This window comes from Phascolarctos cinereus, unplaced genomic scaffold, assembly GCF_003287225.1.
Source record: "Phascolarctos cinereus isolate Bilbo 61053 unplaced genomic scaffold, phaCin_HiC Scaffold_2;HRSCAF=192, whole genome shotgun sequence".
In the NCBI taxonomy this organism is placed as follows: Eukaryota; Metazoa; Chordata; class Mammalia; order Diprotodontia; family Phascolarctidae; genus Phascolarctos; species Phascolarctos cinereus.
Window position 1 is genome coordinate 144,603,113 of NW_027555625.1, and position 13,898 is coordinate 144,617,010.

Genomic DNA, 13,898 nt, shown 5'->3' on the forward strand with positions numbered 1-13,898 from the left:
GATATTTCATCCATACAACTGTTAAGAAGAGGACAAAATGTACCTTTCCATGACAGCCAGGCACTCTTTTCTCCAAGTAAATCGGCTACCTCGCCGTAGTCTGAATGTACCAGACGTTGCAGTGACTGGGGGAGGTGTCTGTCTCCACTCTGGGTCTTCTACTGGAATGGGAGCAGGCCTCATACTTAGAGTAGCACCTAAAATAAAAACAGTATTTTTTAACAGAATGAAGATTTTTTTAGTCCTTACAAAAGCTAAGGAAAGCATGCCATGTAATCCATGAACAAATATACCATATGCTTCTGTCCTATCTTTCTATTTCAATCTTGAGCCATCAACATACAATCTTATTATAATATCTAGCTCACATTTATTTAGACTTTTAAGGCTACAAAGTACTTTTCACACATTATCTTACTTGATACTCATGACCACTCTGTGAGATGTTATTATTATCCCTATTTTACACATGAGGATTCAGACTTCCCCCTTTTAATTTTATTTAAATAATATATCTTTAGGATTAGGATTCATATTTTGGTAGGGAATTTCTCCCATCCTTCTAGAGAAATCTTAATCCCTCTTGGGAAAAAAAACAATCTAGATTCCTCTACACTGTTTAACAGAAAGACTGGAATTTAAAAATATCTTGAAGGACTAAGTAAATTTTTGTGTCAAATGACATACCTGGTTCTTCTAGTGCTAAATAATGTGCTCAACTTTACACCTCAGATTGAGAATAAGGAATTCTGATTTTTTTACTTAGTAATAATTCTATTAGTTAACTTTCCCTTAGTAAATAATTATTAATTGTTATAATTAGATATATTATTAAGAGAAGGAAGAGTAAAAACATTTTATGGAAATTCCTCTTAATATACTACAGGATTACTTCAAATTTTTACATTTGGAACCTTTCATTTCCCTTGTCAGGTATTTTTTTAAATTAAGGTTTTAAATAATAAAACTTCATAAATACAGACTCCATTAATAAAGAAAGTGCAACAGGAAGGAAACATTTTTTTCTTGGCAAATCCTTTCTTCTGAGACACTACTAACTAGATAAGCATGAGCTGTTTTTAAATGTCAAGTATGTTAGGAGAAATACAAACATTTGACATACTAATTACAAGTCATCTTTGTCAGTCCATTAGATCAGGTCTGGCCGGACCACTAATCAGCATGTTGCTGACCAAATTCCTGTTGCTATATGTACTGAATATGTTAAAATATATTTTTAGAAGTTATAATTCAACATTTTTACTACCAGATTAGTCTTTTTATCCAATCGCCTGAATTAGCTATTTCTTTGTATATTTCTCTTAGTCTGAACTTGTATTTCCAGTGTCTAGCATGGTACTGGTACAAAGTAGACACTTTTATTTGTTTTATTTTGTTGTTTGTTTTTTGTTTTTAGTGAGGCAATTAGGGTTAAGTGACTTGCCCACAGTCACACAGCTAGGAAGTATCATGTGTCTGAGGCTGGATTTGAACTCCCCTGCGCCACCTAGCTGCCCTCATAGTAGACATTTTCAAAAAATTCTTTTTCTTAAAGTGTATTTTTATAAATTTTAATGTGCTTTGTTTTTACATTATCTACATTTATAGATTACTCTTACCTTGTGAGGGTTCTTGTAACAAAGTAAAACAGTTAAGTAAAACAAACACTATTGTGACATCATTTAAAAGTATATTAACCCCACACTACACTACACTCCCTCCATATTTCTCTAATTTTTAAAAAGTTAACACAAATCTATTTTTTCTTCCTCCAATCCTTTACTGGGAAAAAAAGAAAAATAAATTTCCCATAATAAATATGCGTAGTCAAACAAAACAAATTTCTTTGACAATGGTATGCAAAAATATATGCCTCACTCCACATGCTAAATTTATCACTTCTCTATAATGGACAGCAGGCTTCAACATCAGTCCATTGTAATCATCAATAGTCACTGTATTGATCCAAGCTTTTACGGCTTTCAAGGTTGTTTGTTTTTTTGTAGTGTTGTTACTTTATAAATTGTTCTAGTTCTATTCATCTCATGCTTCACCAGTAAGTATGTAAAAGCCTTTAAAATGATTCAGTTTTATAATAATCATGTTATACTATAAATTGTTATACTTCTGCTCAATTCACTTTGCATCAATTCATAAGTCATTTCTTTTTAAAGTCATCTATTTCTTCATTTCTTACAGCTCAAAAGTACTATCACATTCACACACCACAACTCATTCAGCCTTTCCTCAAATGTTTGACATCCTCTTAGTTTCTAAATTTTTGCTATCACAAAAAAAGCTGTTGTACATATTTTTCAACATAAAAGGGCCTATTCCTTTTCTTTTATCTCTTTTGGGTACAGGCCAAGTCAAGTAGTGGTATTCCTCGGTCAAAGGGCACTCATTATAGCAGATGCTTAATGTGTTCATTTATTGACTGAAAGATATCTTATTGTGTAACCTGGTATGCTTTTGCATAATTAAGTATATGTATATTTCCTTCCCAAAATATATACATATGAAAATCTCTCAAATGCTAAATGCCTGAAGGGTCGACTACTGTGAGCTTCCTTCACTAGAGTCAAGTGTAAACTAAAGGGCAAGATTATTTTATCTTATATTGCCAGCTGGGAAAAATGCTTTGTACACAGTATATTATAATAAGTATTTTGTGAATTAATCTCAATGTGTCTAGCATATCAGATACATATATAATCAAAATTGTACATTTTATCTCCTGGTCATTTTATCTTTACCCCTTGTTTGGTCAAGAACTCTTCTAACCCTTAATAATGATATTAGGAACAGGTAGGTAGCATTTATGTAGCACTGTAAGGTTTGCAAAACATTTCATATATGTTATCCTGTTTGATCCTCACAATAATCCTGTAGGGTGGATGGTGGTATTATCCTCATTTTATACAAGAAATTAATGCTGAGAAAGATTAAGTGACTTGCCTGCAAGTAAATATATAAGTGAGTTTCTGAGGCCAGATTTGAACTCAGGTATTCCTGATTACATGTTCATCACTCTATCCACTACAGCACAGTTCAAAAAAGTATCTCCTTCCCTGAGCCTTTAATTTGTTTATGATGTAACCTTTTATATCTAAGTATACTGTATTCATTTAGAAATTTTATTTTTATTGTATTATACAGTATGAGCTCTTTATCTGAACTCAATCCCAGCCAGACTACTCTACAATTCTACCAACAATTTTTAACTAAGGTCTTTGAGTTTATCAAACACAATGCTGTTCATTTGCTTCTCTGTAAGTTGTGTACTTAAACTGTATCACAAATAAACTTTTCAATTTTTTTTTTTATGATTACTGCCTTGTACTATAGCTTGCAATGTGGTACTGTAAGGGCCCCTTCCTTACCACTTAAAAAAAATCTTTTCAGATCCATGACCTTCTGTTCCTCAAGAAAAATTTTGCTATCTTCCCTCTTAATTCTATAACTGTATAAGTCTATGATTCTATAATCTTTTGGTAGTTTGGTATGGCAATGAATAAGCAAATTAACTTATAATATAATTTTTATTTTACTGGCCTAGCCCAGTCATAAGAAATTAGTATTTCTCCAATTATTTAGGTAGATCTTTATTTGTGTAGAGATTATTTTGCAGTTGCATTCATGTAATTCCTGTGTGTTCTGAGCAGGTAAAATCCAATTTTTTAACATGTGATAGGTATCTGAATGGTATTTCATCTTCTATCTTTCTCTGATGAACTGTATTGGCAAAATATAGAAAGGCTGATTATTTGTGTGGACTTATTTTATATCCTGCTTTGTTGAAGTTACTGTTTCAATTAAATTTTTTTTTGTTAAATTTTAGGTTTTTTAAATAGACTAGCATATCACCTACAAAAAGTGAGAGCACTGCTTCTTTGTTATCTATGTTTATTCCCTCAATTTCTTTTTCTTGTCTTGTTGCTATGGTTAGTATTTCAGTAACTATATTAAAAATTACAGTGGCAATAGACATCTTTGCTTCCTGATCTTATTTTATTGCAAAGACCTCTAACATTTCTCCATTACAGATAACAGTAGCTCCTGGATTTAGATAAATAATGCCTACCATATTAAGGAAAGGTCTATTTGTTCCTATGTTTTTTACTGTTTGTTTTAAACTGAAATGGTTATCATGTTTTCTCAAAAGCTTTTTTTCATCTATTGATATAATCATATCATTAAATTTTTTCTTTTTTGCTACTAATATGGTCTATTGCACTTTTTCTAACATTGGACCCAAATTTATATTCCTGGTAGAAGTCCAACTACCATGTGATAGTATAAAACCTTACAAAATGTGTTACTGTATTCAATATGGAAATATTTTATTCGATATTTTTATGCTGAAATTTATTAGAGATAGTGGAGTCCTATATTCCTCTTAAGTGATAGATGCTAAAACCTGTTATGATCCTGAAAGTGCTACATGGTATTTGACTTCATTCTTTCAGGTTGCTTGCAGCATTTTCTTCTTGACCTGGGAATTCTGGGTTTTGGCTATACTATTCCTGAGGGTTTTCATTTTGGGTTTTTCAAGAGCTGACCAGTAGAGCCCTGTGGCTCTAAATATCTGGGAAATTTCCCTTTACAATTTCTTGAAACATGATGTCTAGACTTTTTGTTGTTGTTGTTCATGGCTTTCAGGTTATCCAATGATTTTAAATTATCTCTCAATCTATTTTCCAGGTCAACTGGTTTTTTTTCCCTATGAAATATTTCATATTTTCTTCTATTTTTCACTCTTTTGACCTTATTTTTTTATATTTGATGGAATCATTAGCTTCCACCTGGCCAATTCTAATTTTTAATGAATTATTTTCTTCAGTAATGTTTTGTATTTCTTTTACCAATCTATTAATTCTCTTTTCATAATTTTATTGCATAGCTCTCATTTCTTTCCCCATTTTTTCCCACTACCACTCTTATTCGCTTTTTAAAATCACTGAAAAAACAAAACAAAAAAGAAAAAACCTCCTTAATTGTTTTAGGAATTTTTGTTGGGTTTGTGTCTGATCTGTGCTTATAGATGTCTTCTGTGTCTTGAGCTTTCAACTGTCACCATAGTAGCTCTTTATGGTCAGGTTCTTTTTTTTGTGTGTTCATTTTTCTATCCTACTTCTTGACTTTGGACTGTATGGGTTCTGCTGTCTTATTGGGGAGAAGGAAGGAAATGTCTGGTTAGAGTTTCTGTCTTTTTCTGTACTGTTGCTTTCACATCTCAGTCTGGGGAGACTAAGTTTTCAGTGTTTCCAAAGTGATGTGATGTAGGGGACAGATCTGTTTATTGCCTTCCTGGTGTGAACCCTGCAAGTTCCTGACCTAGGTTTGAGTCCATTGGGTTGTGTGTGGTTGAGTTTCAGTACATTGCTGCTGGTTTAGTCATTGTTAACCTTTCAAAAGGATCTGCAGGTTTAGAATGACTAAACTACTAGCTCCCTCTTGGTCTTGATCTCTTGCGTGGTTATTCTACTGCAGGCTTATATGTGGGATTAAAGATTAGAACTGAATCACTACTTTGCTCTTGGGCTCAGAGCCATGCAGCTAAGTTTCTGCAATTTGATCCTTGCTTCATATATAGATAGGATCTGCTCTACTGTGACCATTTCTCTCTGCCTTGACAATGTGACCCAGAATTGGGTAATGCGTGATAGATCTTTCAAATGGCATGTATTCCTGGCTCCCAGTGCTAGTTCGGGGGTCCCCTGGGACCTTTTTTTTTGCCATGGTGTTTGCTGCCCTGGAGTTCAGTCTGAAGCCTCCTTACAATTTCTGGGTGTTGGAATGCTGCTTGCTGCTGGGCCTTTGCCAGCCTCCTCTACTCACCTACCCAAACCCCCACCACCGTCCAAAGACCTCTCTATCTTTCTAAGCTGGCCTAGGCTAGAAAAATGATTCACTGTGACTTTTTCTTGGCTTCTCTTACCAGAATTTAGACTCCTGTATTTTCTAGATTTTTGTGGAGGAGGTATGCTAGATGAGCTGGGCAAAAATGCTTCCTCTCATTTTGCCATCTTGACGCCCCCTCAAAATTGACTTTCTATTCTACTTCGCACAGAAGCTATTCTAAACTTCTTATTATCTCAAATCTCCCATACCTTCTTCCTAAGGACTTCAACTCTTTTTTCTGGGAAAACGTGTGTCAATTCACTGAAGGTTCCTTTTTCTTCCTTAAAATCCTAAAACAGTTAGAAATTATCCCTTGCTCCAGTCTCTGATAATAGGGAAGCTCTTCTTCTTACAAGGCCAACTGGTATATCAACATGGCAGTGATTTCTGAATTGCTAAATATGGTAGTCTTTTATCTCTCACCATTCTTCTTGACCTCTCTGAAGCACGTGCTACTGTAGAACACCCAATCCAACTGGATGCCTCTCCCTTCACTAGGCTTTCAGTATGCTAGTCTTTTCAAGTTCTCTTACTACCTGTCTGCCTCCTACTCCGTTTCCTTTGTTGGATCATCATCTATAGCATGTCCCTTCATTTCACGAATAGCCCCCAAGCTTTGAACGGAGGCCTCTGCTATTCTCTACATTTTATTATTTGCTAATGTCTTCAGTTCCACAGATCTAATCATCATCTTTATGCTAATGACTTTCAAATAGGTATATCCAGTTCTGGTCTCTCTTTTGAGCTAAAAGAAAACATCTAACTGCCTATTCTAAACTAAATGTCCTGTAGTTGTTTCAAATGAACATAGCTAAACCAAAACTCATTATCTTACTATAAAACCTTTTTCGACCATCCCTATTTCCATTGAGAATACCAAGCATCCATTCTTTCAGTTACTCAGATTCACAACTTAGGCTGAACTCCTAAATGCCTCTATTATTTCTACTATCTTGTCTTTGGCACCCAGTTCCTTCTCATTATGCACACAGCTACCACTTTAGTTCAAAACCTTCCACCTCTCTTGCCTGGAGTATTATAATGACCTCCTAATTGGTTTACCTGCCTCAACTCTTCTGATTCTAATTCATTTTCAAAATCTTGTGAATGTGATTTTCCTTAAGCACACATCTAACCATGTCATTCCCCTAGTCAATAAACTTTAGTGGCTTCTTCAGTTCAGTGATAAATTCCTTGGTTTGACTTTTAAGGCTCTTTTATAACTTAACACAACCAATCTTTCTAGTCTTACTATATTACTCTCCTCTCTGAACTCCACAGCCTAGCCAGTTTAATATTTTTGATGTCCCTACTCAAGGCAGTTCACACCTCCTACACTTTGTGCTGGCAGTTCCTCATGCCTAAAATAGAATCACTCATTTCATCTAAGACTCTGCTAAAACTATATTACACATCAAGTATACTAGTATTCCCCCTCTCCTAAGCTGCTGTATATTTATTTCATATATATTAAATAAGTAACTATTCTTCTACCCCCCAATCCCATATAAACTCATAAGCTCCTTAAAAAGAGTTTCACTTAAAGGACCCACATGTACAAAAATATTTACAGCAGCTCTTTTTGTGGTGGCAAAGAACTGGAAATTGAGGGAATGCTCATCAGTTGGGGAATGGCTGAACAAGTTGTGGTATATGAATGCAATGGAATACTATTGGGCTATAAGAAATGATGAGCAGGCAGACTTCAGAAAAAACCTGGAAAGACTTATATGAAGTTGGGGTGGGGGGAGGGGGAGAGATGGGGAGAAAATATGGAACTCAAAATCTTATAGAAGTGAATACTGAAAACTAAAAATAAATAAATAACTTTTTTAAAAATAAAGAATTTCACTTTTGTGTTTATGTCCCTAGAGTCTTTTGCGTACAGTTCCTAGCCCTCAGCTGAAAGCTTAATAAATGCTTATTGACTGACTGATTGATAGGACTGCACTCCTGTTACCAAAAGTCTTTCCAGCTTCTAAAGTGTAGCCTTTTCTGCTGTTTTGAAATACTATGATTCTTGGTACTTATGTATTATTGATACTATTTGATTAGTACAACATATTTATGTATGGGATTTTATTTTCTTTCTTTTTTTGGTTAGGTAATGGGGTTAAGAGACTTGGCCCAGGGTCACACAGCTAGCAAGTGTTACATGTCTGAGGCTGGATTTGAACTTAGGTCCTCCTGACTCCAGGGCCACTGCTCTATTCACTTCACCACCTAGCTGCCCCTAAAATGTACTTTAATAAAGAAACATTAAGAAAGTTCCATTAAAATGAAGGGATGATTTTTTTTCCTTTCGGTTTCTATTAGATAAGAATAAACCACCAAACTGGGCAATGACTAAGGGTGATAACGCCTCTGAAGAACAGGTTCATTTGGTTACTATGTGCAAAGGTGAGAGATGGCAAGTCCAATCCCATCTACTTTAGTGTATAAAGGCTGATGTTCTATTCCTACTCCAGTTGGGGAACCTAATAAACCTGGCCTCAACCCCAATCCCTTCCCTAGCTAAAGAAGAGGACTAGACAGTACCCCCCTAAGGATATCACAGGCTCTGTTTTTCATCATTATATTATTCTGTCAATAGTCACTCTACAAAAAACCCCCCAAACTTTAGGAAAGGGGTTCTAGAGTATTAACCACAGTGATTATGACTCATAGCATTTTCATGAAAGTTTCTAGCTAAGCCACCAATATATCATTCAGAGCTACATATTCAACAAGAATAAAACGCTAGTCAGGAAGACACGATGAAGACATTACTTCAATATCCATAACGTCTCTATGTAACACATTTAAATATATATTGTACATACATGCATATATATGTCTACGTATATATGTTTATGTGTGTGTATAAAGGCAGCATGGCACAGTGGATAGAGCACTGGCTTCAGAGCCAGGAACATATGGATTCAAGCCCTACTTTTGATACAAACTGCCTGTGGGACCTTGAGCAAATCACTTAACCTCTTAGTGCCCTAGGATCCAAGACTATAAGGTTCAGAGAACAAACAAACAAATAGGTAAATAATATTTACATGGCATTTAAGGCTTATTAAGTGCTTTACAAACATTATCTAGTTTGATCTTCACAACAAGTACTGAAGCACTATTATTATTCTTATTTTATAGAAGAAGAAACTGAGGCAGAGAGAAATTAAATGACCTGCCCACAGTAACAGTGCTAGGAAGGTATGGGAGGAAGATATCAGGCACAATTTGAACTCAGATCTTCCTGAATCCAAGTCAAGTATTCTATCCACTGAAATACCTGGCTGCATCACTAAAGATAATTTCCTAATCTGAGATATTACACATTAATGAAATCACAGGTTTAGACCCTTTCCCCATCCTACACATTTACTTACTTTTTGAAGGTCACATTTAGATATCTTCTAGAGCTAAAAATCTTTTCATATGGCAAAAGATTACACATAATACGAGTTACAACAGAGGAAAATATTTTAAGTTCTTCCAATATTTGGTTGAAGAATAAAGGTGAAAGCAACTAAAAGATAACATGTAAAGTTTAACATTTGGCATTAATAGAAACTAATGTATTACTAATAAAAGCTCTTCTAAGAACCTGAAAAGTTGTCTTCCTGCAACCACTGTTTTCTTGCTTCATTTATTATCAAAGTAGTCATTACTCAGACTTTAATTCTCTTCAACCACATGAAATGCACTGATTTGTAGTTCTTTTGGGAGAAGTACTATTTGATGCTAGTAGCAGAAATAAGGGTATAGGCTTGGGAGACATTAAAGAGCTAAGGGAGTTACCAGTCTTGAATATCCACATGGTTACAATTTAGGGCATCAGGTAAACACAAATGTAGTTAACAATATGGAAAAACCTTTAGTACATGTTTAACTAATTAAGACCTAGTCATTGAGAGGTCTTAAAATGGCTGACACTGAAATTCTGGCCTGTTTGGATTTTATTAAATAGATGCTTGTTGACTGACTGATATAAATAGAATTTATTAGGTATTCTTTTTCTCTTATGACATCTAAACAGACTTTGCCAAGAGGAAGAAAGACATAATTAATTTGGCAATTACATTTCATTAACACTTTATGACCCCATCACTGCAGTGATACTCAGTAATCTCTCATTCTTTGAGGTTCACATCATGTAGGTATATCATCCTATTCAAAGTCTGAAGGTGGTTTTCTACTGACCTTCAAGTCATTCTTCTTCCATTCAGGTATTTCAGTAACTGTGCTCAAACTTCCCCGACACCCTAAGTTCTGCCTCTCTTCTTAAGAATTTCAATACGCATGTAGATATCACTAAAGTTCATCAGCCTCTACACTCCATCTCAGTCATATATAGTATTCTAACTTTAATCTTACCATTCACCACAAGGCAGGCAAGCAGGCAACAAGCATTTATTAAATGCTTATTATGTATACTTAAGGAAACAGAGGCCCAGCCCAGAGTGATTAAGTGACTTTCCCAAGGTTAGTTACAGAAATGGAAAATGGCAGAGAAAGGATTTGAACCCAAGTTCTCTCATGAAAATAGAACTCATCTTCTTCACTTTCCAATTTTGGTCCAGGAAAATATCAACTAACAAGTCACCCAGATTTACAACCTCAGGATCATCCTCAATTTCACACTTTTCTCCTATCTCCTAAATCTAATAAACTGACATGTCTCGTTAATTCTACCACCACAACAAATTTGGCAATTTACACTTTCTCTATTCACATAGCCAGAAGTACTAGTTCAGAACCTTATCACCTCTTACAATATTGTAATGATTTCCTAATCGGTTGTGGAAATCCCAATCTTTTCCCTTTCTAACCTATTCTCCACATAGCAGCCAAACTGATATTCTTAAAGCTCAGATCTGATGATATCATTACCCTGTTTAAGAAGCTTCAGTGACTCCCTATAGAAGCTAGAATAAAATATAAACCCTTTTAAAAATCCTTTATAATCTGTATCTAACTTATCTTGCCAAGTGACCAGTGCCAAGCATTGTGGTAAACACTGGGAATAAGAAGAAAGAGCAAAAAAACAGTCCTTGTCCTAAGAGACTTACACTTGGAATTTTTTTTAAGTCTAAATTATATCATTTGCTTTAAACAATGTTTTACAGATCTTACTTTTAAATTCTAAGTGATTCTCTGGATTTCTTCAAGTAGTTGCCATCCTCACCATTATCCCTTCCCTTCATTTGAATCTTAAAATTATCATAAGAAGATATAATTACATTTTAACCAAAGAAAATAAAACCCTGAAAAGACAACATATAGTACAATCTAGGGTTGCTGTGAGGATCAAATGAAAGTATGCATGTTATTATGAAAGTATGTGGAGTATTTCACAAACTGTAATGTACTACATGGGTTATTCTTTAACAAATCAGATAATATACATTAAATTCTTTGGAAACTTTAAATATATCTATACCTAGTACTTCATTGCTACTGGGACTGACAAAGCTCCTGTGAATTCTCATGAACTGAGGGCAAAGTAATGGTTTTGGAGACAAAGATATTTTTTGCATTTTGGCTGCAAGTCAATAATGAGGGAACAAGTTGTCAGGAATCGCTCCTTCCACTCTACTCTTGGGATTTCTTTGACCTGTCAAATCCTCCATGGCAAAAGTTCTTAGAACCTGAGAGTCTGAAGGCAATGGGGAGCAACTGGAGGTGCTTGAGTAAGTGACATGATGAAATTTGTATTTTGGGGAGAAGAAACTTGCTGGCAGTTTGTAAAACGGATTGAAGAGGAGACAGACTGTAAACAGATAGACCTGTTTAGATTAAATGGATTAATTTTGGCACAAGGTTGGTAGCTGTGACAAAATTGAGGGGAGAAACATCAGAGATATTTCAAAGGAACAGCCCCAAATGTTTTTATGGCCAATAGGGGGTTACAGAAGAGTAATTTCAGGTTCACTGGGTGGAGGGATCAGGGCTCTTGAAGCTTGGTCAACAGTGGTTGATGGTTAGGAGAGAAGGAAACTGTGGGGGCATAGGATCCAAGGTAGTTGATTATACATGGGAGATAGAGGGGGAAAAAAAGTCAAAGATGAATTTCCAAGATTTCAACTCCTGCTGATTAGGAGCTTCAACAAAAATACCAAGTTGAAAAACGAAGTTATTCTAAAGGAATGTGCTGAATTCTATCAGATATATTGGGTTCAAATTGACAGCAAGACACCTAAAAGCAAGAGTCTTTTAGATAATTAAATGTGGGATGAGAGCTCAGAGTAATCACCAATTCAGTACAATAAGCTGAATTAAACATATACCGTCTATTCAGTATTGGAGAAACAACAAAAGGAAAATAGTTCTTTCCTTCAAGAAACTTGTATTCTATAGGTTGGGGCTAGAAACTCAACTCCGAGTATCATTAGCAGGCAGATAACAGGTGGGTGCTTATAGTCTTTGGTATATATTTTGTACCTATTTACATAGTGGCTCCCTTATTCGAATGCAAGCCCCTTGAGAATAGGAGTAGAGGTTATTTTGCTTTTGTCTTTATATTCCCAGTGCTTAGAAGGGTGAACTGATGCGCAGTAAGTACTTAATACTGATAGATTGGTTGATCCTTTCACCAGAGTATAGAATGAAGAGGTCAGAGGCTTTGTGCTATGTACTTTACAAGTTATCATTTGATCCTCACAACAACCCTAGGAGGTAGGTGAAATTATCCCCATTTTACAGATAAGAAAACTGAAGCTAAATAGAGACAGTGGATAGACACTTGTGTATATATTACCTTTCTATCCATCATCTATCCATTTCTAAGATTTTAGCGAACAATTTGATAAAATAATGATTAACAAAAAACTTGATAAAAGTTCTTATTCTATTCTTATGGAAAAGACAGAGAAATGGTGGGCTAGAGGTGAGAACAGATTTAAATAGATGTGGAATCTGTTGAATGGCTGGATTAAAAAAATAGCCAATAAACGTTCAACGACAACTTAGAAAGAGGTCTACTGAGGAACACCACAGGTATCTATACTTAGCCTTGTGTTGTTTAGTACTTTTATCAATGATTTAGAGAAAGGCAAACTTGGAATGTTTATCAAATTTGAATACAGCACTTATCTGGAAGGGATAAGTGACACACCGGATGCAGAGTGAAGATCCAAAAAAAGAACCCTAGAGGTTAGAAACTCTCTATTTCCGTCAAAGGCAGCAATATCCTCCAGTCTCCATTTTGATACCTTAGTTTTATCTTCCACTAATCACTCTTCCTCATCTCACATATCCAACCAGTTGCCAGATCTTATCATTTTTACTTGCATTTTTCACATAAATCTCGTTCTCACTACTCACGTGGCACTACACCCCCCCACACCCACCTTAGTTCAGGCCCTCACGGCTGTTCAATTGGTCTATTACAACAGCCTTTTAATTGGCTTCCCTTTCTCAAGTCTCTCCTCGCTCTAATCCGTCCTCCACACAGCTGCCAGTGATTTTCCTTAAGCAAAGGTCTGATCACATTACTTTACAACTCAATAACTTCAATGGCCCCTTATTGTCTCTAAGATAAAAAATATAAACTCCCCTATGTTTTAAAAGCCCTTCAAAACGTGGTTGCAAAGTAACCTCCCAGTTTCATTATACACTACACACTTTCTCACATTCTTTGGCATTCTTGATATTCCTTATTTAAAGGCCCTTCATTCACCTCACGGCTTGGTGCCTTCAAACTGTCCCCTGTACCTGGAACGCACTTTTTCGTTCACCTCTGCACCACACAGAATTATGCACTTCCCTTAAGACTCTACTGAATTGTCAACCTCTACATTAAACTTTTCCTGATCTTTACAACTGTCAGTACCTTCCATCCTACTTATACTTAAACAGCTCATATGTATTTTGTATTTATTTAATATAAACTTATTTTATTTACACATTGCCTCCTCTGAGAGTCTGTAAACATTTTAAGATCAGTTTCAGTTTTTGTCTAGATGATTAAAGAAGAGTGTATAGCATCCACTAGACATCTGATC

At 35.3% G+C, this 13,898-nt stretch overlaps 1 protein-coding gene across 7 annotated transcripts in view; it reads right to left on the minus strand.

Moving 5' to 3' along the window:
• Positions 1–13,898, minus strand: part of HMBOX1 (homeobox containing 1) — a 218,412-nt gene that overhangs the window by 78,744 nt on the left and 125,770 nt on the right. For all 7 annotated transcript variants that reach the window (XM_020988851.2, XM_020988824.2, XM_078149658.1 and 4 more), the window contains one exon: positions 44–197. In XM_020988851.2, coding sequence (XP_020844510.1) covers positions 44–197 — 154 coding nt within the window. The remainder of the gene's footprint in view (positions 1–43; positions 198–13,898) is intronic.